This window comes from Engystomops pustulosus, chromosome 4 (genome assembly GCF_040894005.1).
Source record: "Engystomops pustulosus chromosome 4, aEngPut4.maternal, whole genome shotgun sequence".
Classification (NCBI taxonomy): domain Eukaryota; kingdom Metazoa; phylum Chordata; class Amphibia; order Anura; family Leptodactylidae; genus Engystomops; species Engystomops pustulosus.
In genome coordinates, this window is record NC_092414.1 from 202,443,727 (window position 1) to 202,468,801 (window position 25,075).

At 40.7% G+C, this 25,075-nt stretch overlaps 1 protein-coding gene and 4 non-coding genes across 9 annotated transcripts in view; all 5 read left to right on the forward strand.

Moving 5' to 3' along the window:
- The window catches only part of LOC140125758 (LIM homeobox transcription factor 1-alpha-like), a 105,626-nt gene that overhangs the window by 45,339 nt on the left and 35,212 nt on the right, over positions 1 to 25,075 (forward strand). For 2 of the 5 annotated variants that reach the window (XM_072144627.1, XM_072144623.1), the window contains exons 2-3: positions 17,853 to 18,010; positions 22,120 to 22,200. In XM_072144627.1, coding sequence (XP_072000728.1) covers positions 22,143 to 22,200 — 58 coding nt within the window. In that variant the 5' untranslated portion in view covers positions 17,853 to 18,010; positions 22,120 to 22,142. Of the gene's footprint in view, positions 1 to 15,830; positions 16,087 to 17,620; positions 17,668 to 17,852; positions 18,011 to 18,539; positions 18,584 to 22,119; positions 22,201 to 25,075 lie in introns of those variants that run through there. The other 3 variants (XM_072144624.1, XM_072144625.1, XM_072144626.1) reach the window with 3 other exon arrangements.
- On the forward strand, positions 1,515 to 1,587 carry TRNAV-AAC (transfer RNA valine (anticodon AAC)). The gene has a single exon. It is a non-coding gene; the product is annotated as a tRNA-Val (tRNA).
- Positions 5,450 to 5,521, forward strand: TRNAE-CUC (transfer RNA glutamic acid (anticodon CUC)). The gene has a single exon. It is a non-coding gene; the product is annotated as a tRNA-Glu (tRNA).
- On the forward strand, positions 7,176 to 7,247 carry TRNAE-CUC (transfer RNA glutamic acid (anticodon CUC)). Its single transcript has one exon. It is a non-coding gene; the product is annotated as a tRNA-Glu (tRNA).
- TRNAV-CAC (transfer RNA valine (anticodon CAC)) lies at positions 7,450 to 7,522 on the forward strand. The gene has a single exon. It is a non-coding gene; the product is annotated as a tRNA-Val (tRNA).

Sequence of the window (25,075 nt, forward strand, 5' to 3'; positions counted from 1 at the left end):
TACGGAACTGATGAAGCTTTTTACACACACAAGTTGTGTTCATGCGATTACATGGATAATATGTATTTTAGTGTATTTAAACTGTCGGCGTAACCCCTTAATGACTAGGCCAGGTTTTTGCATTTCCATTTTTCGCTCCCCACCTTAAAAAATCTATAACTTTTAAATTTTTCCATATAAAGAGCTGTGTGAGGACTTGCTTTCTGCGTAATGAATTGCGTCTCATAGTGATGGTATTTAATATTCCATGCCGGGTACAGGCGGTACCCTACTTAAGAACACTCGACTTACATACGACCCATAGTTACAAACGGACCTCTGGATATTGGTAATTTACTGTACTTTAGCCCTAAGCTACAATAATCAGCTGTAACAATTATCACAGGTGTCTGTAATGAAGCTTTATTGTTAATCCTGATTCTTATGACAACCCAACATTTTTAAAATCCAATTGTCACAGAGACCAAAAAAGTTCTGGCTCGGATTACAATGATAAAATATACAGTTCCAACTTACATACAAATTCAACTGAAGAACAAAGCTACAGACCCTATCTTGTGTGTAACTCGGGGACTGCCTGTACTGGGAAGCAGGCAAAAATTCCAAATGCTCAGAAATTGATAAAAAAAAATGCATTTGTGGCATATTCTTGTGGGCTTAGGTTTTATAGCTTTCACTGTCCGCCCCAATTGACAGGTCTACTTTATTTTTTGGGTCGGTGCTATCACGGGGATAACAAATATATATAGGGTTAGAATGTTTTCATACATTAACAAAAATTAAAACCTCCTGTACAAAATAAAAATGTCTTCATTTTTCTTTCTCTGGCACTAATAACTTCTTCATACTTTGGTGTTCGGAGCTGGGGGTGATGTCATTTTTTGTGACTTTTGATGACGTTTTCAATACTACTTTTTTTAAGGACTGTGCGGTGTTTTGATCACTGTTTATTACATTTTTTATGTTTTTCAAAATTGCAAAAAAAGTTTCATTTTCCACTTTGAGCGCTATTTTCCATTGCAGGGTTAAACGCCAGGGGAAAAGGTTATTGTATTTTGATAGATCGGACATTTTGGGATGCTGCGATATCTAACATTTTTACTGTTTATTTATATTTATATCAATTCTAGGAAAAGGGAGTGATTACAATTTTTAGGGTTTTTTTATTACATTTTTTAAAAACTTAAAATCAGACATAATAACTGATTGCCCCCCCCCCCCTACGACTTTGGCGGCGATTAAAACCAATATGGTGGTGCACACGCTTTCCCGGGATTTAAATGTCTCCGGCAGCTTTTCTTTTGGCATTTACAGGGTTAACACCCGCAATCGGTGCCAGCACTGACCGTGGGTGTTGCAGCAAGCACCCGCCTTGTATGGTCTCCATACAGCAGAAGCCAATGTGTGGCATACAGATATGTCACATGTGGTAAGGGGTTAAAACGTTAACCATGCAAGACGTAGGAACATATGGATATATCCAAGCCCTTTAGCCCTCTATCAGCCCCATGGCAGTTTCTGTAGTGTAGTGGTTATCACGTTCGCCTAACACGCGAAAGGTCCCCGGTTCGAGACCGGGCAGAAACACATTTTATTTAACCCTTTTCTAACCAGGTCCTTTTACAAATTGTTGTCTAGTGGCATGAGATAAACCATAGTTGTGTTTGTTTTTACATCTTTTCCTGTGCGATCCAACTAATACTGTGCAGTCCAAATGATCATGGAGATACCAAATTTATATCGGTTTTATTATCTTATAATTCTGAAAGAAATGTAAATCCTTTTGTCCATAAAACAATCTTAGTTTTGACATATTCTCATGACATGTTACTTTTTCATAGTTCACTGTACAGAACTGTATAAGGTGTCATTTTTGTAGGACAATCTGATATTTTCATTGATACCATTTTGGGGACTTTACGTCCTTTTGATTACTTTTTATTTAAATTTAATGTGTGAAAAAAAATCACTCATTTTGCATCGGCGCATCTAAAAAACCTGATTGTGTGGATGCAGCCCTGGGGGAAATATGTAAATGCAATGACCCTACCAGGAGCCAGCAGTGTATGAGGGCTGTTACCTAGGACCGGATCGAATGTCTTGATGGCGATTGGGCCCCACTATGGTAGTGTGCCAGCTTAGGTCTCATCTATACCCACCAAGGCCAGAAGGGTGAAGCAAGAAAAGAGAGAGATGATGTGACAAGGAAGGTTCTCTCTGGGGCACTTCCGGTGTAGGTGACAGATCCCAGGCACATGGTAAGAGGGAGGCCTGTAATGATACGGGACGACAGGATGGAGAGTGGTGATGTTGTAGACTCACAGTTCCTTTATTAGGAAAACTTCTAATGGAACAGCAGCAGATAATAGGCAGATGACAAACTCCTTCTCTAAGGCTGTCAGTAGGTTGGCTGAGGAATGAGAAAGTCATTTAGATAGCAGGAACTGGAAGACCCTTAGTCAGCATCTCTGGCAACAATCTCCAATGAAATGAGTTGGCTCTGCGACAATCAGCAGCTAGCAATTCTTAGCACAAATCTCAAGACAGAAACCCAGAACCCAGGACAGAGCCTATATGTATAGGTGTGCCAGCCCTTCTCCTGCCAACCAGGAAGTTAGCTAGATGTAGAATTTAGTGAAGGTCTATCTTGCGTGACATTACATATGTATTCCTTGACTAAAAGGACATCTACCACCAGGATGAAGGATTGTAAACCAAGCACACTGACATACTGGTGTGTGCCCCTTCTGTCAGGATCCACTCTTGCTTTAGTTTCTTAGGACCTTATTTTTATAGGGCTCTATAGATGTTGATGGAGCCTGCAGCCGCTCAGGCTTGTTTGCATAATTTTATACAAACTTAATTTCTTAAAAACAAGGGCATAAGAAGCTACAAGAAGATTGGATCCTAATAAAGGGTGCGCGCACCAGTATGTCAGTGTGCTTGGTTTACAATTCTTCATCCGTTACAAATGACTTCTACTTGTAGATGTATCTTTGGATACTGCTAATGTACTGTACATTAGCCCCAGGCTGCAAGGAACATCTGTATAAGTTATCACATGTCTCTGCAGTGAATTTTTGTTATTATTCTAAAGTAACACAGATGATTTTTTACTTTTTCCGCCTTCTAAAACTGACTAGCTGTAGAATTTGCCTTTAGTTTGGATGCAGATTATTAGAGCAGATTATGACAAATTTATCAAAATTCTTATTTCCATGAAAGCCCACCGGGAGGCCGGTTCATGGGTTCAGGGTTCATGATAAGGGGTTGACATGTCCTCTCATCTGCGTGTCCCCTCCTGTGGTTGCTTTAGGACTGCTCTGTTGGTTAATCTTTCCCGCAGAAGGAGTATCTGGCCTGACCGCAGAAGTTCAGTCCTGACCGGTCATTCAATTCGTTGCTATGATCTGAACAGGTATGAAACCACTATGTTCACTATGGGCTAAGCCATTGTAAAGGCTGCTGAAATATTGTCTCCCAATAGCTTCAACCGGTATCAGTAAATACTGGAACAGAACGGACAGAACGGATTGTGGCGCATCGGCGCTGGCATGCACGCGACGGAAATCGGGGGCGTGACTGAACGAAAACCTGATGGATTCAGAAAAATCACCGCATTTTTTAAAAAAAAGTGTCGTGAAACGTGCACTTACTTTCACTAGGAATAGGCCGGTGAACTTTAGTGCATTCCGGGGAAGTAAATCTGCCCCATATTTTTTACCTGCAAGCCCATACAAAATAAAGCTACAAAACTATAATAATTTATCTCATACAAAAATCTTCTTAAAAAATAAATGAAAATATTATGCCCACATTTAATTTTTTAATCATCCATCATGCAAAAAAATTATATTAGCTGCATTTAAAAAACTTTATGAACCATAAGTGTGCACATACAAAATGGACAGGTCTTTTTACAAAAAAATAAGCCCTCACAAAGCCATATTGACAAAAAAAGTCAATAGTTATGGCGTTTGGAAGGCGGCGTTGCAAAAAAAAAAAATTCCAAGCTCAACAACAAAGAGCAACAGCTCACACCTTCACCCCAATGTAGAACCTTTTAGCCTGGATACTAGCAGACACTACATGGCACAGAGACTTCTCCAAAATTGGATTCTCTATAAACAAGGCTCTTTAGATCAAAAAATAGTGTCTTTTTCAAGGGTAACAAGATTATTCTAAATAAATGAGATATGTAAAGGTAATGCAGAAGAATCCATGTGTAATATAACAGAAAAGAGATTTGTTTCGTGGGCTTGTTTTCTGCAAAAACAAATTGCACTTCACAATGACGCTATTAAAAATTTCATGCCATGTATTGGGAAGTGGGAAAAACATTCCAAATGTAGTGAAATTGGTGAAAAATTGCATTTGTTTCATTTTCTTGTGGACTTGGGTTTTACAGGACTCACTGTGCGCCCCAAATGAGACGTATCTTTTATTCTTTGGATCGGTACGATCACAGGGATACTACAGTAATATAGGTTTTATTTTGTTTAAATACATTGAAGAAATAAAAACCTGTGCAAAAAAAAAAATCTATTTGTTTTGCCATTGTTTGGCGCTAACAGCATTTTCGTACTTCGGTGTACATAGCTGTTGGAGGTGTCATTTTTGCAGGATGAGCTGATGTTTTCTTTCCTACCATTTTGGGGACTGTACGACCTTTTTATCACCTTTTTTAAACATTTTTATATTTTGCAAAAAGGCAAAAAATGGCGTTTCAGATATTTGGGCGCTATTTTCCATTATGGGGTTCAATGACGGGAGAATAACCGTTATTCTATTTTGATAGATCGAATGTTTTGGGACATGGTTATATTTAATATGTTTATGATTTTATTTGTTTATTTATTTTTAGGTAAAGGGTGGTGTAGGGGCTTAAGGACTTAAGGACAACCGACTTACAGATTACCCCTAGTTACAGACAGACCCCTCTGCTCTCTGTGACCTCTGGTGAAGCTCTCTGGATGTTACTATAGTGTCTGTGATGAAGCTCCCTGGTCCAATTACAGCAAAAAATTGGGCAAAAAAATCTACAATTATAAAATATACAGTTTCGACTTACATACAAATTCAACTTAAGAACAAACCTATGGAACCTATACTGTAGGTAACCCAATGGCTGCCTGTAGTTGTTTATAGCAACCAATCCCAGCTCAGCGTTAATCTTCAGCTAATAAAATGAAAGCTGAACTCTGATTGGTTGCCACTGGCTTCTAGAACATTTCTGCTCTTGGACACTTCTGATAAATCTTCCCCAATATATTTGTATTTTTTAGATGTTATTGAGCTATGGTTAGATTCCATAACATGTTCACTTGATGTTAAGGGATATGATTCCTTCAGATAATATAGCTGTCCTGTCACTATTCCATTGACCTCTATGTGTCATCACTACGATGAGTGACAAGGAAACTTGTATATAACTGTGTATGAGACAGCTTCCCTGGTGGTCTAGTGGTTAGGATTCGGCGCTCTCACCGCCGCGGCCCGGGTTCGATTCCCGGTCAGGGAAAGTTCCTTTTTTTTAAATTTGTTTTTACCACTATGTCCTGAGTATACATTGAGTAACAAAGAGATAAAACAACAATAATCTTAAAAGTGTTAAGAAATAACACAAAGTGACAGCAGAGAAACACTCATCAGCATAAAGATCGTACTGAACACCAAATTTGCTAATGGTTTGTCCAATGGGGGCAGTTTAGAGGGAAAAGAGAAGAGGACCTAGGACTGAGCCCTAAGGAACCCCAAAAGTGAGAAGAGTGAGACCCAAAAAAGGAGACACTGAAGGTGCGGTCAGAGAAATAGGAAGAAAACCAAGAGAGTGCATGGTCCTTTAGGCCAATGGAGCGAAGCCTCCGGAGGAGGATCTGGTGGTCCACAGTATCGAACGCTGCCGAGAGATCCAGAAGAATGAGGAGAGAATAGTCACCTATGGATTTAGCAGTGAGGAGATCGTTGGGGACTTTAGTAAGAGCAGTTTCAGTGGAGAACATAGAGCGGAAACCAGATTGTAGGGGGTCAAGGAGGGAGTTAGCTGAGAGATAGCGGGTTATAGAGAATGGACCAGGCGTTCCTAGAGACCAGACAGTAGTTAATAGCACAGGATAGGTCCAGGGAAGGTTTCTTTAGTTATGGGGTAACTACAGCATGCTCGAAAGAATGGGGAAAGACACCAGAAGAGAGAGAAAGGTCGAAGATTTTAGTGAGGTGACAGCTGGGGAGAGAGACTGTACCAGAAAATAGGGTCACTAATGCAGGTAGTGGGGCGAGCAGAGGAAAGGAGCCTGGACACTTGGTCCTCTGTGACTGGCTCAAAGTAATAGAGTGATCAGGAGGAATGGGATCCGTGGAGCTTCTGAATTGGGAAATTTCCTGTCGGATACAGTCTATTTTGTCACAGCCCCGAGGTCTGTGACAGGTGGCTGCTGTTTGGGAGTTAGTAAGGAGTGAAGAGTATCAAAGAACCATTTAGGATTATTACAGACAAGAGATTAGATTGGTGAAATAGACCTGTTTAGCAAGGTTAAGTCTTATTTTGACCCCTTACTTTGCTATTTTACTCAATTGTATTTCTATCTTAACAGGATTTTTTATCTCTTATCACTCAGTGATGGTCAATGTAAAATTCCAGAGTGTTGGCGGGTACTCTCTAAGCAGGCACTTCATGATCCCTAGTGCTATGACATACAGTGTGCTGACAATGTGCTCAGATTATCAGGGTACAGGGTTTATCTACACTTTCATTCTCTTCTGAACAGTCTACTAGTGTCTAGTTTCTTCTACCCACTATGCTAGAAGCACAGCTGAACCAGGAAGTGCCCGTGTCTGTAGTGCTGTCTGCCTCCTACCTTTCCCCCTTCTCCTCCAATGGAAGATAAACTAGAGGGAATTGTCCAACCATAGTCAGAAGATTTACGGTCAGTTCCAGGAACAAACTAAATTGTAAACACCTGGATTGATAGAGACAGGTTGGAATTATATCTGTGAAATGTATTTTTGTTAATTACATTGATTTAGAGAATGTGTTTTTTTTTTAATCCTGAATATATTTAAGAATCTTGTCTTTGTGGGAACACACCTTTAATAGGTAGTTGTTGTATTTTATCTAGATGTAGTCTTCAACATGGTAGATTTTTCTACTGTTATCTGAAAAGTAAATGGCAGGTTCCCTGGTGGTCTAGTGGTTAGGATTCGGCGCTCTCACCGCCGCGGCCCGGGTTCGATTCCCGGTCAGGGAATATGTTTTATTTTGTGATTTACTCTGCATTTCTTCTTATTTTTAGAGCAAAGTAACTCTTTTATTGTACAGCCCTAGTATACATTTCTCTAGAAAGCAAAAGTTGAGAGTGCACTACAAGTTATTGGCAATTATGTGGTTAACTACATGGGTAAGAATTGGAACATTGCCAGTTCACTCAATAGTGTGCAAGTTTCATGGCAGTTTCTGTAGTGTAGTGGTTATCACGTTCGCCTCACACGCGAAAGGTCCCCGGTTCGAAACCGGGCAGAAACATATTTTTTTCAACAGTAGGTGTAGCATATCTTTAAGCCTTAATGCGCGCGACTGTCTCTCAGGCTTTAAACAGATCCATGATCTGTTGTTTGTGGCCCATTTGTTATTGGTATCACATTGTCTATTGTGTCAACCCCTCATCCTCATAGACTGTAAGCTCTTGTGTCACCCCCTCCCTCTCATAGACTGTAAGCTCTTGTGTCATTCCCTCATCCCCATAGACTGTAAGCTCTTGTGTCACCTCCTCATCCTCATAGACTGTAAGCTCTTGTGTCACCCCCTCATCCTCATAGACTGTAAGCTCTTGTGTCACCTCCTCATCCTCATAGACTGTAAGCTCTTGTGTCACCCCCTCATCCTCATAGACTGTAAGCTCTTGTGTCATTCCCTCATCCTCATAGACTGTAAGCTCTTGTGTCACCTCCTCATCCTCATAGACTGTAAGCTCTTGTGTCACCCCCTCATCCTCATAGACTGTAAGCTCTTGTGTCACCTCCTCATCCTCATAGACTGTAAGCTCTTGTGTCACCCCCTCATCCTCATAGACTGTAAGCTCTTGTGTCACCGCCTCATCCTCATAGACTGTAAGCTCTTGTGTCACCCCCTCATCCCCATAGACTGTAAGCTCTTGTGTCACCCCCTCATCCTCATAGACTGTAAGCTCTTGTGTCATCCCCTCATCCTCATAGACTGTAAGCTCTTGTGTCACCCCCTCCCTCTCATAGACTGTAAGCTCTTGTGTCATTCCCTCATCCCCATAGGCTGTAAGCTCTTGTGTCACCTCCTCATCCTCATAGACTGTAAGCTCTTGTGTCACCCCCTCATCCTCATAGACTGTAAGCTCTTGTGTCACCTCCTCATCCTCATAGACTGTAAGCTCTTGTGTCACCCCCTCATCCTCATAGACTGTAAGCTCTTGTGTCATTCCCTCATCCTCATAGACTATAAGCTCTTGTGTCACCTCCTCATCCTCATAGACTGTAAGCTCTTGTGTCACCCCCTCATCCTCATAGACTGTAAGCTCTTGTGTCACCTCCTCATCCTCATAGACTGTAAGCTCTTGTGTCACCCCCTCATCCTCATAGACTGTAAGCTCTTGTGTCACCGCCTCATCCTCATAGACTGTAAGCTCTTGTGTCACCCCCTCATCCCCATAGACTGTAAGCTCTTGTGTCACCCCCTCATCCTCATAGACCGTAAGCTCTTGTGTCATCCCCTCATCCTCATAGACTGTAAGCTCTTGTGTCACCCCCTCCCTCTCATAGACTGTAAGCTCTTGTGTCATTCCCTCATCCCCATAGACTGTAAGCTCTTGTGTCACCTCCTCATCCTCATAGACTGTAAGCTCTTGTGTCACCCCCTCATCCTCATAGACTGTAAGCTCTTGTGTCACCTCCTCATCCTCATAGACTGTAAGCTCTTGTGTCACCCCCTCATCCTCATAGACTGTAAGCTCTTGTGTCATTCCCTCATCCTCATAGACTGTAAGCTCTTGTGTCACCTCCTCATCCTCTTAGACTGTAAGCTCTTGTGTCACCCCCTCATCCTCATAGACTGTAAGCTCTTGTGTCACCTCCTCATCCTCATAGACTGTAAGCTCTTGTGTCACCCCCTCATCCTCATAGACTGTAAGCTCTTGTGTCACCGCCTTATCCTCATAGACTGTAAGCTCTTGTGTCACCCCCTCATCCCCATAGACTGTAAGCTCTTGTGTCACCCCCTCATCCTCATAGACTGTAAGCTCTTGTGTCATCCCCTCATCCTCATAGACTGTAAGCTCTCGTGTCACCCCTCATCCTCATAGACTGTAAGCTCTTGTGTCACCCCTCATCCTCATAGACTGTAAGCTCTTGTGTCACCCCTCATCCTCATAGACTGTAAGCTCTTGTGTCACCCCTCATCCTCATAGACTGTAAGCTCTTGTGTCACCCCTCATCCTCATAGACTGTAAGCTCTTGTGTCACCCCTCATCCTCATAGACTGTAAGCTCTTGTGTCACCCCCTCATCCTCATAGACTGTAAGCTCTTGTGTCACCCCTCATCCTCATAGACTGTAAGCTCTTGTGTCACCCCCTCATCCTCATAGACTGTAAGCTCTTGTGTCACCCCCTCATCCTCATAGACTGTAAGCTCTTGTGTCACCCCTCATCCTCATAGACTGTAAGCTCTTGTGTCACCCCTCATCCTCATAGACTGTAAGCTCTTGTGTCACCCCTCATCCTCATAGACTGTAAGCTCTTGTGTCACCCCCTCATCCTCATAGACTGTAAGCTCTTGTGTCACCCCTCATCCTCATAGACTGTAAGCTCTTGTGTCACCCCCTCATCCTCATAGACTGTAAGCTCTTGTGTCACCCCCTCATCCTCATAGACTGTAAGCTCTTGTGTCACCCCTCATCCTCATAGACTGTAAGCTCTTGTGTAAGACATCAGTGACAAATCTATGAAGACAAGAAAAGTAAACATATCGGTACATGTGTATATACGCCAGAATGGCTTCAGTGAAAAAAAAAAACCCAATGTGAATTCACCCTAAGGTGACGAAAATTTGAAAGAGGCGGTAGGGTAAACATTGGGCATTGTGTCTTATGGGCACATATAGATTGGTTTTCTCTTCCTGGCTCCTGTGATTTGTCACTGATGATTACTGAACCAGTCTTTTCAATGGGCCTTTTCACACTTTAGTTGTTTTCTCTGATCAATGACAATCAGTGATCAATTTTCGAGCTTGTTCTTTTTTTGTTCACTGACAAAATTGGAAAAAAGTGTTGAAATTGTGAGAAGACTGAACCCAGGTAGAGAAAACCCAATCTGTACGTGTCCATAAACCTAAATATGTTCAGTGAGAAAACCCTGATGTGGAAAAAAAATGGCAATGTGAGACCAGACTTCGCACGTTTGCACACTGGGGGTCATTTACTAAGGGCCCGATTCGCGTTTTCCCGCCGTGTTACCCGAATATTTCCGATTAGCGCCAATTGTACCTGAATTGCCCCGGGATTTTGGCGCACGCGATCGGATTGTGGCGCATCGGCGCCGGCATGTGCGCGACGGAAATCGGGGGGCATGGCCGAACGAAAACCCGACGGATTCGGAAAAACCGCCCCATTTAAAAACCGAAAATGTGTGCCTTGGGAAGCGCTTACCTTCACCTGGTCCAGCTCGGTGTATTCCGGCGCGTTCAGATGATTTTCAGCGCAGCAGCGTCAGGACCCGAATCCTGTGCAGAGATCGCGAATGGGCCGTGTAAGTAAATTTGCCCCATTGTGTTTTGGTTGGGTTTTCAGTGCGTTTTGAAACGCATTACAACAGTCGAGGAAAGATGATTTGCCTAATTACTGTTTACATTTGCCAATGTCATGTTAACGCGTGCTTTAACATTACGTTTACGCTGCGTTTTGTAAACGCAAATGTTAACAGTAGAGTACTTAGGCAAATCATCTCCCCTCAGCTGTTGTAAAGCGTTTCAAAACGCAATAAAGACGCAACGTGTAAACATGGCCTCAGGGTTTTTTCACATTGGACTTGTTTTTCACGTCCGTGGTTCAGTGATTTTCACGGATGCCTCACAAAGCCATTGATTTTTTTATGGGTGTTTTCTCATTGATCCGTTGTCCATGGAAAAAAATATGGACCGTGTCCTATTTTTTTTAACTGATGCGGATCATGGAAGGTAATAGGAGTCTATTGGCCCGCAAAAAAAAAAAGATTAAACATCTGTTTTTTTTCACTGATGAGGCCGAAGAACCAGGTGTTTTTTTAAAACAATTAAACTTTCAGTTATTTTTTGCGGGCACAAAGACAAAACGGAAGAAAAACTGAGACACAATGGTGACAAAACGCAACGGATGCGCAACTATATCTGAGCACCAACGCCAATGTGAAAGAGCCCTAAGGGTGCGTCCACATTACCAGTTTTTCAGATGCAATTTTTGAAGCCAAAAGCAAATGTGGATCATAATGGGTGAGGACTTATCATGTACAGGTGCTGCTCCTCCTCCTTTTTTATTCCACTTCTGGTTTGGACATCACGAACCGCATCTGAAAAACTGAACGTGTGGACCCACCCTGAGGACACGTTCACACGATGCGTTGCGTCATGTTTTTTTATGCGTTTTTGACGCATCCCAAGGGCTTCAGACTTGATCACAGGCTGAGGTAACATTGCGTTTTAGCAAATGCAAAGGAAACTCAATGGGGCAGATTTACTAACCCGGCCCATTCGCGATCCAGCGGCGCGTTCTCTGCGGTGGATTCGCGTCCGGCCGGGATTTATTAAGGTAGTTCTTCCGACGTCCACCAGGTGGTGCTGCTGCGCTGAAAAGCATCGGAACGAGCTGGAGTTCACGAAGCCGGGCTGAGTGAAGGTAAGTGCAAGCTCCGCGACAGATTTTTTTTTTAAATGCGGCGTTTTTTCCAAATCCGTTGGGTTTTCGTTTGGCCACGCCCCCCGATTTCCGTCGATCGTGTGTGCCAAAATCCCGGGGCAATTCAGGGTAAATCGGCGAAAATCGGAAATATTCGGGTAACACGTCGGGAAAACGCGAATCGGGCCCTTAGTAAATGACCCCCTATGTAACCTTAGCAGTGATCAAGGTTGAAGCATTTAGAATGCGTCACAAACCCATCAATTTTTGGTCCGTTTTTAAGCAGTCCGTCAAAAACCGCATGCGTTTTTGACCAGTTTGAATTAAGATAATTGGTGAAACCTGTGTAAAACGGATGCGTTTTTTGACGGACTGCTTAAAAACGGGGCAGAAAAACGCGTTCAAAACGCCACGTGTGACATCACCCTCAGGCTGTGCAATAATTAGCCTCTGAACCTGATAAACAACACCTATGAAGTCGACAGATTTAGGCTGCATTCACACTACCATAGGGGGACATATACACTCACCGGCCACTTTATTAGGCACACCTGTCCAACTGCTTGTTAACACTTAATTTCTAATCAGCCAATCACATGGCGGCAACTCAGTGCATTTAGGCATGTAGACATGGTCAAGACAATCTCCTGCAGTTCAAACCGAGCATCAGTATGGGGAAGAAAGGTGATTTGAGGCCTTTGAACGTGGCATGGTTGTTGGTGCCAGAAGGGCTGGTCTGAGTATTTCAGAAACTGCTGATCTACTGGGATTTTCACGCACAACCATCTCTAGGGTTTACAGAGAATGGTCCAAAAAAGAAAAAACATCCAGTGAGCGGCAGTTCTGTGGGCGGAAATGACTTGTTGATGCCAGAGGTCAGAGGAGAATGGGCAGACTGGTTCGAGCTGATAGAAAGGCAACAGTGACTCAAATCGCCACCCGTTACAACCAAGGTAGGCAGAAGAGCATCTCTGAACGCACAGTACGTCGAACTTTGAGGCAGATGGGCTACAGCAGCAGAAGACCACACCGGGTGCCACTCCTTTCAGCTAAGAACAGGAAACTGAGGCTACAATTTGCACAAGCTCATCGAAATTGGACAGTAGAAGATTGGAAAAACATTGCCTGGTCTGATGAGTCTCGATTTCTGCTGCGACATCCGGATGGTAGGGTCAGAATTTGGCGTCAACAACATGAAAGCGCGGATCCATCCTGCCTTGTATCAACGGTTCAGGCTGGTGGTGGTGGTGTCATGGTGTGGGGAATATTTTCTTGGCACTCTTTGGGCCCCTTGGTACCAATTGAGCATCGTTACAACGCCACAGCCTACCTGAGTATTGTTGCTGACCATGTCCATCCCTTTATGAGCACAATGTACCCTGTAACATCTAATGGCTACTACTCAGCAGGATAATGCGCCATGTCATAAAGCTGGAATCATCTCAGACTGGTTTCTTGAACATGACAATGAGGTCACTGGACTCAAATGGCCTCCACAGTCACCAGATCTCAATCCAATAGAGCATCTTTGGGATGTGGTGGAACGGGAGATTCGCATCATGGATGTGCAGCCGACAAATCTGCGGCAACTGTGTGATGCCATCATGTCAATATGGACCAAAATCTCTGAGGAGCTTCCAGCACCTTGTTGTATCTATGCCACGAAGAATTGAGGCACTTCTGAAGGCAAAAGGGTGTCCAACCCGTTACTAGCATGGTGTACCAAATAAAGTGGCCGGTCGGTGTATATGGCCGCACGGAGCGATATGGTGCTGTAAATGTGCCGCAAATAGTACATGTCCTATCTTTCCCCATGTTACGGCGCTGTGCACCATGCATTGTTATGGAGAGGGGAGGGGTCACCACTTCTCCTCTCCATCAGCGAACATATGCCCGCCCGGCTATGGCCCAGCGGGCATACGATTGTGTGAATGCAGCCTTAGACAAATTTGTGAACAATATTTGAGAGTAAAGGGATTTTTACACCTTTGATTTCAGCTCATGTAAAATGTAAAAATACATTTATATAAGTGTAATATGTAGGTAAGAGATAGATAGATATTAGGTAATATAGGAGACAGGCAGATAAATAGATAGACATTAAATAGGAGATAGGCAGTGAGATAGATATATCCTAGATAGTCAGGTACACAGGGGGGAGATTTATAAGAAGTGTCTGAGGTCCAGTGCTTGTTGCCCACATCAACCAATCAGAGCTCAGCTTTCAATTTTCCACAGAGGTTTATAAAATGAATGCTGAGCTCTGATTGGTTTCCATGGGCAACTAGAACTAGCCTCAGACACTTCTGATGAATCTCCTCCAAATACAAAAATAGTTATTAGATAGATAGATAGATAGATATGAGATGGAGAGATATGATATGGAGAGATATGAGATAGATAGATAGATATGAGATAGATAGAGATGAGATAGATATGAGATAGATAGATAGATATGAGATAGATAGATAGATAGATAGATAGATAGATAGATAGATAGATATGAGATAGATAGATTGGAGATAGATAGATAATTGATATGAGATAAATAGATAGATAGATAGATAGATAGAGAGATATGCAACACCCCTGCCGATGCAAGGCAGAGGGGTGGTTGTGAATATGTCCCACCATGTAGCTTGCAGCCTGTGTAGGGTCTGATCAGCCCCACAGCATGTCACTACATAACAACTACATAACACAGATGAGAACTGCAGTGGTAGAGTCTGCCTGGTAAGGCAGGAGTTAATTGCTTTATCTGATGTAATATGTGTCATCCAATCACATGTGTTCAAACCTTGTTTCTGTGAGCTCAGATGTAATTGGAGAAGTAGCCACCACCTGACCAGTGGGAGTGATAAAACCCCTGGTCAGGAAACTTCTAGAAGTCAGTCAGACCAGGGAGTCTCAGAGGAGAGTTCAGTTAGCCGAGAGAAGCTCAGTCAGACAGACCAGATCAGACTCTGAAGAGTCAGAGCAGCCAGCACACCAGACCAGAGCAGGAGAGCTCAGTTCCCTGTCTGAAGATTGTAGAGAGTTAGTCAGTGAGAGAAAGGGGTATCATCCTACCTTCAAGGGTGATATCTGAAGCAACCCAGGACAAGCTGAAGCATCTTACTAGGACACAGCTATCTTCCAGCCTGCCATTGCATCCAGGCTGGTGATCTACTCCTGTGGCTCCCTCCAACTGCATCTCCAGCATTCTACCATTTTGTCAAGGCACGTTGCTACTGTTCCTGTCGGTTCCAATAAAAAACTGTAAGTTATTTTTGTTCAACGTCTGCCTCCGTCTGGTCCCTGTTACTACGGCTGTCACCATCACGGGCAACCTATCCACCACACAGAGACTCATACTCTAGACACCAAAAGGATTGCCCCAGGGAGAACCGCTATAGCAGCCTCTCCCTACTCATTTCTTGCCAACACCACACTGCTGGAGACCTGCCAGGCTGTAGGACAGCCCTCCGGTTCCCCATACCAAGCACCGTGACAATAGCGTGCGTAGGCCGCAACCGCCAGCCACTCAGGTACTGCGGGCCCCGGCTGTCTCTAGGCCCCAAGAAAAGGCTAGGCCCTGGTGGGGGATGTTGCAAGTGGCGTCACGAACAGGATTTATACTTCTGTGCCTTATACTGGCACTATAGACTGTCCATTATTACAAAGACTGTGCTGCCTAACCCTGCTGCCATCCGGGTTTAGGCCCAAGTGATGTGCATCTCTACATTGAACTGTATTACTGCTGCCACGTGCTGTCGAGCATCGCTCCAGCACTTAGGAGGTTAAACCCTGCAAAGAACTTTGTCAGCTCTGCTACATCTGCTGAAAGAGCCACTGCTGCAGCGCTGAAGAGGTTAACTGCTCAAAACTCAGCTACGCAGCAAGTAATTCCAGCCCGCCAAAAGTCACTGGCGGGAACCCACAGTCTGCATGGACAAAGCTCCGCCCCCAGCGCTTATGGCGCGATACTCTCCCGCGCTGCAACGCCAGTGGGATTTCTCCACGTGCTGTCTCCTGTCCTGCCGACATGCCATACAGCCGCCGAAATGAGGAACCAAGTGTCACATGGTCTGTCCCCGAGCCTCGGGCACCTTCATCTGCTGCACCGCTTACTGCTGTCTTCCGTACGCAGTCTCCAATGGCGGATTCTCCACAGCGGCTGCCGCCACTGATTCCGGGCCTCCAGAGGACCACCACGGATGTGAGTACCATGGCCCCCAGGGCCTATATCACAGTGACTGTCACTATATCTCCCTTAGCCCTGGCTGGGGTACAGTCCGGCCTCCCTGCAGAGGGCCAACATCTCCCCATAGGAGGCCCGGCTACAAAAGGGAGTCTCTTAGAGGGGCCTGACCCCTTATCTAATGATGCTGACCAGCCTGCTGAGTATCCAGGACCACCTGCTAAGAGGCCCAGGCTGTCCGGTGAGAACGCCCTGCCAGCTACAGAGGTTGCCAGCGCAACAGCTGTCACCATCACGGGCACCCTGTCCACCACACAGAGACTCATACTCCAGACCCCAAAGGGTTGCCCCAGAGAGAACCGCTATATCAGCCTCTCCCTACTCATTTCTTGGCAACACCACCCTGCTGGAGACCTGCCATGCTGTAGGACAGCCCTCCGGTTCCCCATACCAAGCACTGTGACAATAGCGTGCGTAGGCCGCAACCGCCAGCCACTCAGGTACTGCGGGCCCCGGCTGTCTCTAGGCCCCAAGAAAAGGCTAGGCCCTGGTGGGGGATGTTTCAGATATGAGATAGATAGATAGATAGATATGAGATAGATAGATAGGAGATAGATAGATAGATATGAGATAGATAGATAATTGATAGGAGATAGATATGAGATAGATAAATAGATATGAGATAGATAGATATGGGATAGATAGATAGATAGATAGATAGATATGAGATAGATAGATAATTGATATGAGATAGATAGATATGAGATAGATAGATAGATATATATATAGGAGATAGATAGATAGGAGATATATAGATAGATAGATAGATAAAAGATAGATAGATAGATATGATATTATATAGATAGATGATAGATATGAGATAGATAGATAATTGATATGAGATAGATAGATATTTATATAGGAGATAGATAGATATGAGATAGATAGATAATTGATATGAGATAGATAGATATTTATATAGGAGATAGATAGATATGAGATAGATAGATAGATAGATAGATAGATAGATAGATAGATATATAGGAGATAGATAGATAGATAGATAGATATATAGGAGATAGATAGATAGATAGATATGAGATAGATAGATAGATAGATATGAGATAGATAGATAGATATGAGATAGATAGATAGATAGATATGAGATAAGTAGGAGATAGATATGAGATAGATAGATAGATATGAGATAGATAGATAGATATGAGATAGATAGATAATTGATATTAGATAGATAGATATATAGGAGATAGATAGATAGATAGATAGATAGATATGAGATAGATAGATAGATATATAGGAGATAGATAGATAGATAGATATGAGATAGATAGATATGTCATTTACATGTTAGATAGACATGAGAGAGTGAGATACAGATAATGCAAAGCTTCATATGAGAGATGGATAAAGGGAGAGATAAATATGAGATCCAGATCAGAAAGATATCGCTAGGAGATAGTTAGGAGATAGATCTCTCATACAGATAGCAATAGATCTGAACTAGGTAAATATGACGGATAGGAGTGGAAGATAGACGGATAAATATATGGGTTTGGCATGGATGGATGCAATAGGCAGGTAGGTAGATGAGATGGTTATTGGTAATAACATATTATGAAGAAATTCCAATAAATGACCCCTGATCCTTAGGATTAACCTTCTCTTCCCATCCAGGCTTCAGTAGAAGTAGACTTGACTTTCCCCAGCCCTCCTTCCTTCCTCCCTCACACCTCCCCTCTTCTGTTCTTCTTTCTCTTCTTCAGAAGGTGCAGGCAGATGATGGATGAGCAAGTTCTTCTGATGAACTGATGAAGATATTTGCTTTTCGGGAAAAGAACACACATCTCGGGAAAGGAGGAGACGCTCAGATCCCAAGAAGCAAATTACAAGAACAACATCTTGGAGTGTAAAGCGGTGCAAGGTAAGAAGAGACGGGTCATCCATCATTCAATTATTCAGATTATTACGGATCGGGAGATAATTCCTCTCTACGGGCTCTGCACAGGACATCACATATCAAGTTTAACTATTACAGGAGTATAGGAACAATGGGATTTTTTTTTTATTTAGGATTTTTTTTTTTATTTAGGATTTTTTTTTTTAATCATTGAAAATGTTTTTGGAATGTTGTCAAAATGTGTTTTCTATATTGGAAAAAAGTTAATGAAAAAAACATCAGTCATTCCGAATATCATTGTTATTGTAATGCCACAAGTATCGGGGGAATAGAGCGCCATTCAAGCAAGGGGCTCCGCTGGTTAATATGATCTTAATATACCCTGGAGCCAACGCGGTTTAATAAGTAGAGACACGAGACAAGTTATATTGAAGCAGAGATCCATAGGAAAATTTTCTGACGAGGCTTTTCATTCATTTAGGTAACAGGAGTTTATACGCCGGATGGACGGGATTGTTGCAGGTTTATCGGGGGGTGGAGATTAGATAAGCGTCACAGGATAGATAAGCGGCAAGTCAGAGGTGTCCTTTGTTTTATGTAAGATATAAGTATATAATATAGAGAAAGTCGTATGTTAACGTACAAAAAAAAGTGAAATTTTTTTTTAGAAATAATTATTTAACATAATTATTTTTAAAAAAAAATTAACTTTTTTTTGTATCTGTGTGTGAAAACGCTGTTTGTGTTACTTGTTTGATCTTTAATATATCTTACCTATCGCTCTCACAATATGTTTGGGTCTCAGGCGTCAAATATTACTATTAGCTATTGCTGTACACGTGTGTGTATATATATATACAGTATAGGTATTTATATATATATATATATATATATATATATATATATATATTTATATATATATATTTACAGGCGGTCCCCTACTTAAGGACACCCGACTTACAGACAACCCATAGTTACAGACAACCCCTAGTTGCCCCCTGGTGAAGCTCTCTGGATGTTACTATAGTCCCAGACTGCAATGATCAGCTGTAAGGTGCCTGTAATGAAGCTTTATGGATAATCCTTGGTCCCATTACAGCAAAAAATGTTGAAACTACAATTGTCATTGGGGCCAAAAATTTTTTTGTCTGGTTCTACAATTATAAAATATACAGTTTCGACTTACATACAAATTCAAGTTAAGAACAAACCTCCGGACCCTAACTTGTACGTAACCCGGAGACTGCCTGTATACAGGTAGTCCCCGAGTTACGTACAAGATAGGTTCTGGTTTGTTCTTAAGTTGAATTTTTATGTAAGTCGGAACTGTATATTTTATAATTGTAACCCCAGACAAGTTTTTTATGGTCTCTGTGACAATTGGATTTTAAAAATGTTGGTTTGTCATAAGAACCAGGATTAACACTAAAGCTTCATTACAGACACCTGAGATAACTATTATAGTTGTTTATTGTAGCCTAAGGCTAAAGTACAGTAAATTACCAACATCCAGAGGTCCGTTTGTAACTAGGGGTCGTATGTAAGGTGGGTGTTCTTAAGTAGGGGACCGTCTGTATCTATCTATCTCTCTATCTCTATCTCTATCTATATATATATACACACATGCTCACACATAGACAGAGTTTACTGGAATATATAACAATAAATTCTAACACTTAAGGGTTCTAAAATCTGGGCCCAAAATATATATTTATATATATTGTTAATATTATTTTTATATTTATATATAGTATTTTTTAAATAGTTTTGCACATTATATTATATAACTAATATGAATATATACATAATAATATTTATGTAACGTAAATAGTAAATATTGTAATATAATATAATAATGTAAATATAATGTAATGTAAAAAAAATGCTAATAACCATAATTAAAACATAATTATTGTTGTCATTATTGTTAAATTTAACACTGGTTTATAAATGAACAGTACTTATCTACAAGAAATACCCTTTTATACTATCATTTATCATTCTTTTACCTTTATTATACTTTTAAATACATTCAATACAAAATAATCCTTTATCATTAACTCATGGTTTTAAAAAATTCTAAATATGATTGTTTAAAAAAATCTAGTGGAAAGAACCAAACTGTTAAGAATATTTCGAGTGCATCCAATATTGTTAAAAAAAAATTGGAGTTTTTGTGGTACAGGCAGTCCCTGGGTTACATACAAGATAGGGTAGGATTGTTCTTAAGTTGAATTTGTATGTAAGTCTGAACTGTATATTTTATCATTGTAATCCCAGACAGAATTTTTTTGGTCTCTGTGACTCTTGGATTTTAAAAATGTTGGATTCTCATAAGAACCAGGATTAACACTAAAGCTTCATTACAGACACCTGTGATACCTGTTACAGCTGATCATTGTAGCCTAGGACTAAAGCACAGTAAATTACCAATATACAGTGGTCCGTTTGTAACTAGGGGTCGTCTGTAAGTCGAGTGTTCTTAAGTAGGGGACCGCCTGTAATTGGAGTTTTACCAAGTCGTGTTTGATTTTATCATTCAGTTATAGTTTCACATTTTTCTATTTCTGTCTAAATGTTTATTTTGAAATATATTATTATTCTTATTATATATTATTGTTAACATAGGACGCTATTGGAGAATACACATTTGAAATGCAAACAAATGAATGTCAAAAAAGTAAAATGTAATAAAATGAAAGAAAGTTAAAATTGTGATAATTTAACCAATTGGATTTCAAAGAAACGTTTACTGTATTACACGAATAATTAAAAGTTTTTGCCGCTAGTGAAGATCATAATAATAGTATGAAGTATGAGTATAAAATGTAGTTAAAAAAAAAGGTCTAATAGCTGGAAATGTAATAAATAGCGCACCGGCTATTTTATCTGATTCTGTTTTTTTAAATTATATAATTGTTGCTTTATTTTTCTTATTATTTCGCAGCAAAATTATCCTGTTATAAATAATAGTTTTGAGATTTTTTATTTTTTTATTTTTTTACATATCAGGGCATACTGATTTGTGGATTTGATTGTCCCATATAGAGTCGGGAAATGGTGTTTGGGAAAATCAGAGATAGCATAATAATGAGAAAAAAAACGGATGTGTGAATGAGCCCTAAAATTAAAAAATCTATTTATTGCTCTCCTGCTCTCATTGACCATGTGATAATTTTTGACATAAAATATATGGCCATTCCATGTGGTAACCTATCTCTCCTAACTCACGCTTCAACAGGGATATTTTTTTTTTAATGAGGGAACGTATAAAACACTTCCAGACTAAAAGAAAAGGATTGGACATGTTGACATCCATCTGCCCAATCCTTATTAGAGCCCTCCAATACATATTAAGGTTTGCCCGTCCCAACAACTTTTAAATATTTAATAATGACTTCTGTGTTTTTGTCCTGATAATTTTTATGTCTTTTATGTTTTTTATTGTGTTATGTTAACGCGGTCCCCTACTTAAGAACACTCGACTTACATACGACCCCTAGTTACAAACGGACCTCTGGATGTTGGTAATTTATTGTCCTTTAGTCCTAGGCTACAATAATCAGCTGTAACAGTTATCACAGGCGTCTGTAATGAAGCTTTAGTGTTAATCCTGGTTCTTATGACAACCCAACATTTTTAAAATCCAATTGTCACAGAGACCAAAAAAGTTCTGGCTGAGATTACAATGATAAAATATACAGTTCCGACTTACATACAAATTCAACTTAAGAACAAACCTACAGACCCTATCTTGTATGTAAGCCGGGGAATGCCTGTATATTAATTCTCCCACACCGCGGCGCAAAGTTTTTTTTTTTTTATACTGAAAATGACAGCGTTTAACATGATCCTAACTCTACATGTAACTTGATTAATGATGTAAAGGAATGTATAAACTAAAGCTTACAGTATAAGAGTTTCAGATGAAGGTTGATGTACAGAAAAAGAGCATACAGCAGCCTTCTACGAGAGTCTTGTCGAACATATTTCAATCAGATCTGATAAATATCCAAAAAATAAAATAAAATCACAAAAATATATTATCTTTAATTCATTTATTATTTCACAAAAAAGTCTTTAATCTACAAACAAAGGTCGTCCAATTCAGTGTTTTTCATTTTTCTTCTCAGGTTTTGGATGTTATCTCTCTACCATGAAGACGGAAAATACTCTCTCTTCATGCCAGGAACATTCCCCCTTCCATGGGCTCGGTAAGGAATTATCTGGTGTAAAAATAAAATTATTGGTATAGTTTTCTTGAAAAAAATCAGTAAACATTTATTTTTTTTTTAATTTTGGAAATTTTTGGCTATTATACAAAATTGGATCTCACTACTAATGTAGCTAAGGATGTAGAATTGTATTTAAACCTGGATCCATCGTCTGCATTACCATTCATGAGACATTTTATTCATCTGTCCAGGAACATCCATCCAAAAAAAACCACAAGTTTATTTACTGTGGTAGATGTGTGATCATTGGATTGTTGTAGTCACGTGATGCCCAGCCCATAGCAAAGACCGTGCAAGTTGCAATATTTATTCCATGTCATTTGGGGAAATTTACCATCAAAATCCTGCATGATAAACGAGGTTACATACTCCTAGATCCAGGCACCGTGACTTATTTTTGTTATCCATGGTTGTAGATTTCCTTTTAACTTTGGGATCACTATTAGAAATTATATACCACATACAAATCCTGAGTACAGGCGGTCCCCTACTTAAGGACACCCGACTTACAGACAACCCATAGTTACAGACAGACCCCTCTGACCTCTGGTGAAGCTCTCTGGATGCTTTACTATAGTCCCAGGCTGCAATGATCAGCTGTAAGGTGTCTGTAATGAAGCTTTATGGATAATCCTTGGTCCCATTACAGCAAAAAATGTTTAAACTCCAATTGTCACTGGGGCCAAAATTTTTTACAATTATAAAATATACAGTTTCGACTTACATACAAATTCAACTTAAGAACAAACCTCCGGACCCTATCTTGTACATAACCCGGGGACTGCCTGTAATATGTTCTGCCGCAGTTATTTAGCTTCTTTTATACTTATGTGAACGCAATCTGGTCATGTAAAGCTCCTTTTACTGCTGGTTTATCAGGCACACCCATGGGGGATTGAGAGATGCTTTTATTGGTCATTAACAAAATTACATAATTATAAAGGTAAAAAACTTTTATGAGACTTTGGGACTAAAGATTTAGTTGAATTTTTAATAAGATTCGATCCCGGTCGAAAAATGATGTTGCTTTAAATGTGATGGACATTGGTACATAATCCCCTCTAGTCCTCGCAAACACCTCTTTTTAAATTTAACAATATGTTTTTAGTTTTAACAATAATTTTTAGTTTTCAACAAAACAATAGTAACAGAAGTTTAAAGGACACAAGGCAAATGGTCAATAATGGAAACTGTAAAAGTCTATGCAAATCCATGGATGTTCTAATAGAGACATTAGACTTTCATTATTATCGTATTTACAAGATTTTTTGGAAGAAAATCAGAAAAATTTCGGATTTGATTCTATGTCTGAAAATCAATTAGGGAGTGACTGGTCTGAATAACACCTTGTGACTCAATGCTCCCTCCGGCAGGGTTTCGTCTGATTATTCGCCTTTTTTGGGGATTGCACGGCTTTTTGTGGATAAAACGGCACAGGGGTTTGCGCTGGGACTGTGTCACACGCGATTGGATTTTGGGCTGCTTTCATGCGACAGATGTCGGGGGGCGGGCCGTCGGACTATCCGACTGATTCGGACTGAGCACAGGATTTAACTTTCAAATTGTGTCGCAAGAAAATGCACTTACATGCACCAGGAAGAAGAAGGTGAACTCTGAGCGGGGAAGCGACACATACAGGATATCGGGCGCACGATCTTAGTGAATCGCGGCACAGGGCATTATCATCGGACAATGTACTTTCTGTGTACTCCACGGACTAGGTAAGTCAATGTGCCCCAATGTTTCTGGGGATGGGAACTATGCATTTTTTAGCCAAGAACAGTGTGGTCAATAACCAGCATAATGTTATGAATACCTGTCATTAGGTGCATTAGTGAAATATTGATAGTCATATTGATAGATTTCTGTTGAGCAGTAAATAATACAATCAATACAATCAGAGGTCCATAAAATTCAAGCTCCACCTTCCACATCTATTTAAGGCACTGATTGGCTGAGCTGGCATTTCCTGTCTATCTATACAGGAAGTAAGGTCCAGAAAGCAATAGGCTAATTTGGTTGATAACCCTCTACCACAAATTTTAAAAATGTTCCTATACTTATTGTTAACAAAATGAAAAGAAAAGAGGTAAAAACAGTTTCACTTATTTATATTTTAAAATTTACATTTCTTGAATTCATTTCAAAAGTCCTTATTTCCTACCAAATGAAATACGTGATATGAACAAAGCAGAAAAAAAAACCAACCCTTTTATGGACCCCAAGTCATTTCCAGGAACAATAACTTAAGTTGAAGACTTTGGAGGACTCAAATAATTTAAATTTGGATCAAAGTCAGACGTGACTGATCTAAGTTATATGTGTAGACACCAAATATGGGTCTACCAAACCAGCCACAGATCCTGAGCCAGCGGGTCCTGAACTGCATTTGGCAAAGGAGTGAGAAGAAGTTTGGGAGTAAGTTTTAGGACTTTTGGATTTTCAAAATTTATAACCTAGATTTTATTATTTAATGTAATGTATTGTTTTCTTGATGTATTACAAAACGCAGTGTAGTGGTTTTTCTTTTAATTGACACATGGGAATAGGCATAAAATATTATTCACCAAAAATTGTGAGCAATGAAGTTAGAAAAGTAATATCAGTTAGGAAACATAATGAACATGTAGGCATGGATACCCGTTAAAGTAGTTGTCCGAAGAAGTAAAGTAACCATCTTTTAGACTGGGACACGCCGTGAATAGGTCGGCTCCGACAACGAGGTAAGTGTCAGGCATCTTCATCCATGTATATCTCCCTCTAAGCCAGACCATTTTGTAGACATAGAAGGGGGTAAGCAAGGCGATTGTATGGAGACAGCCAGCCCCCTATAGTTATGTCACAGAGAGAGCCT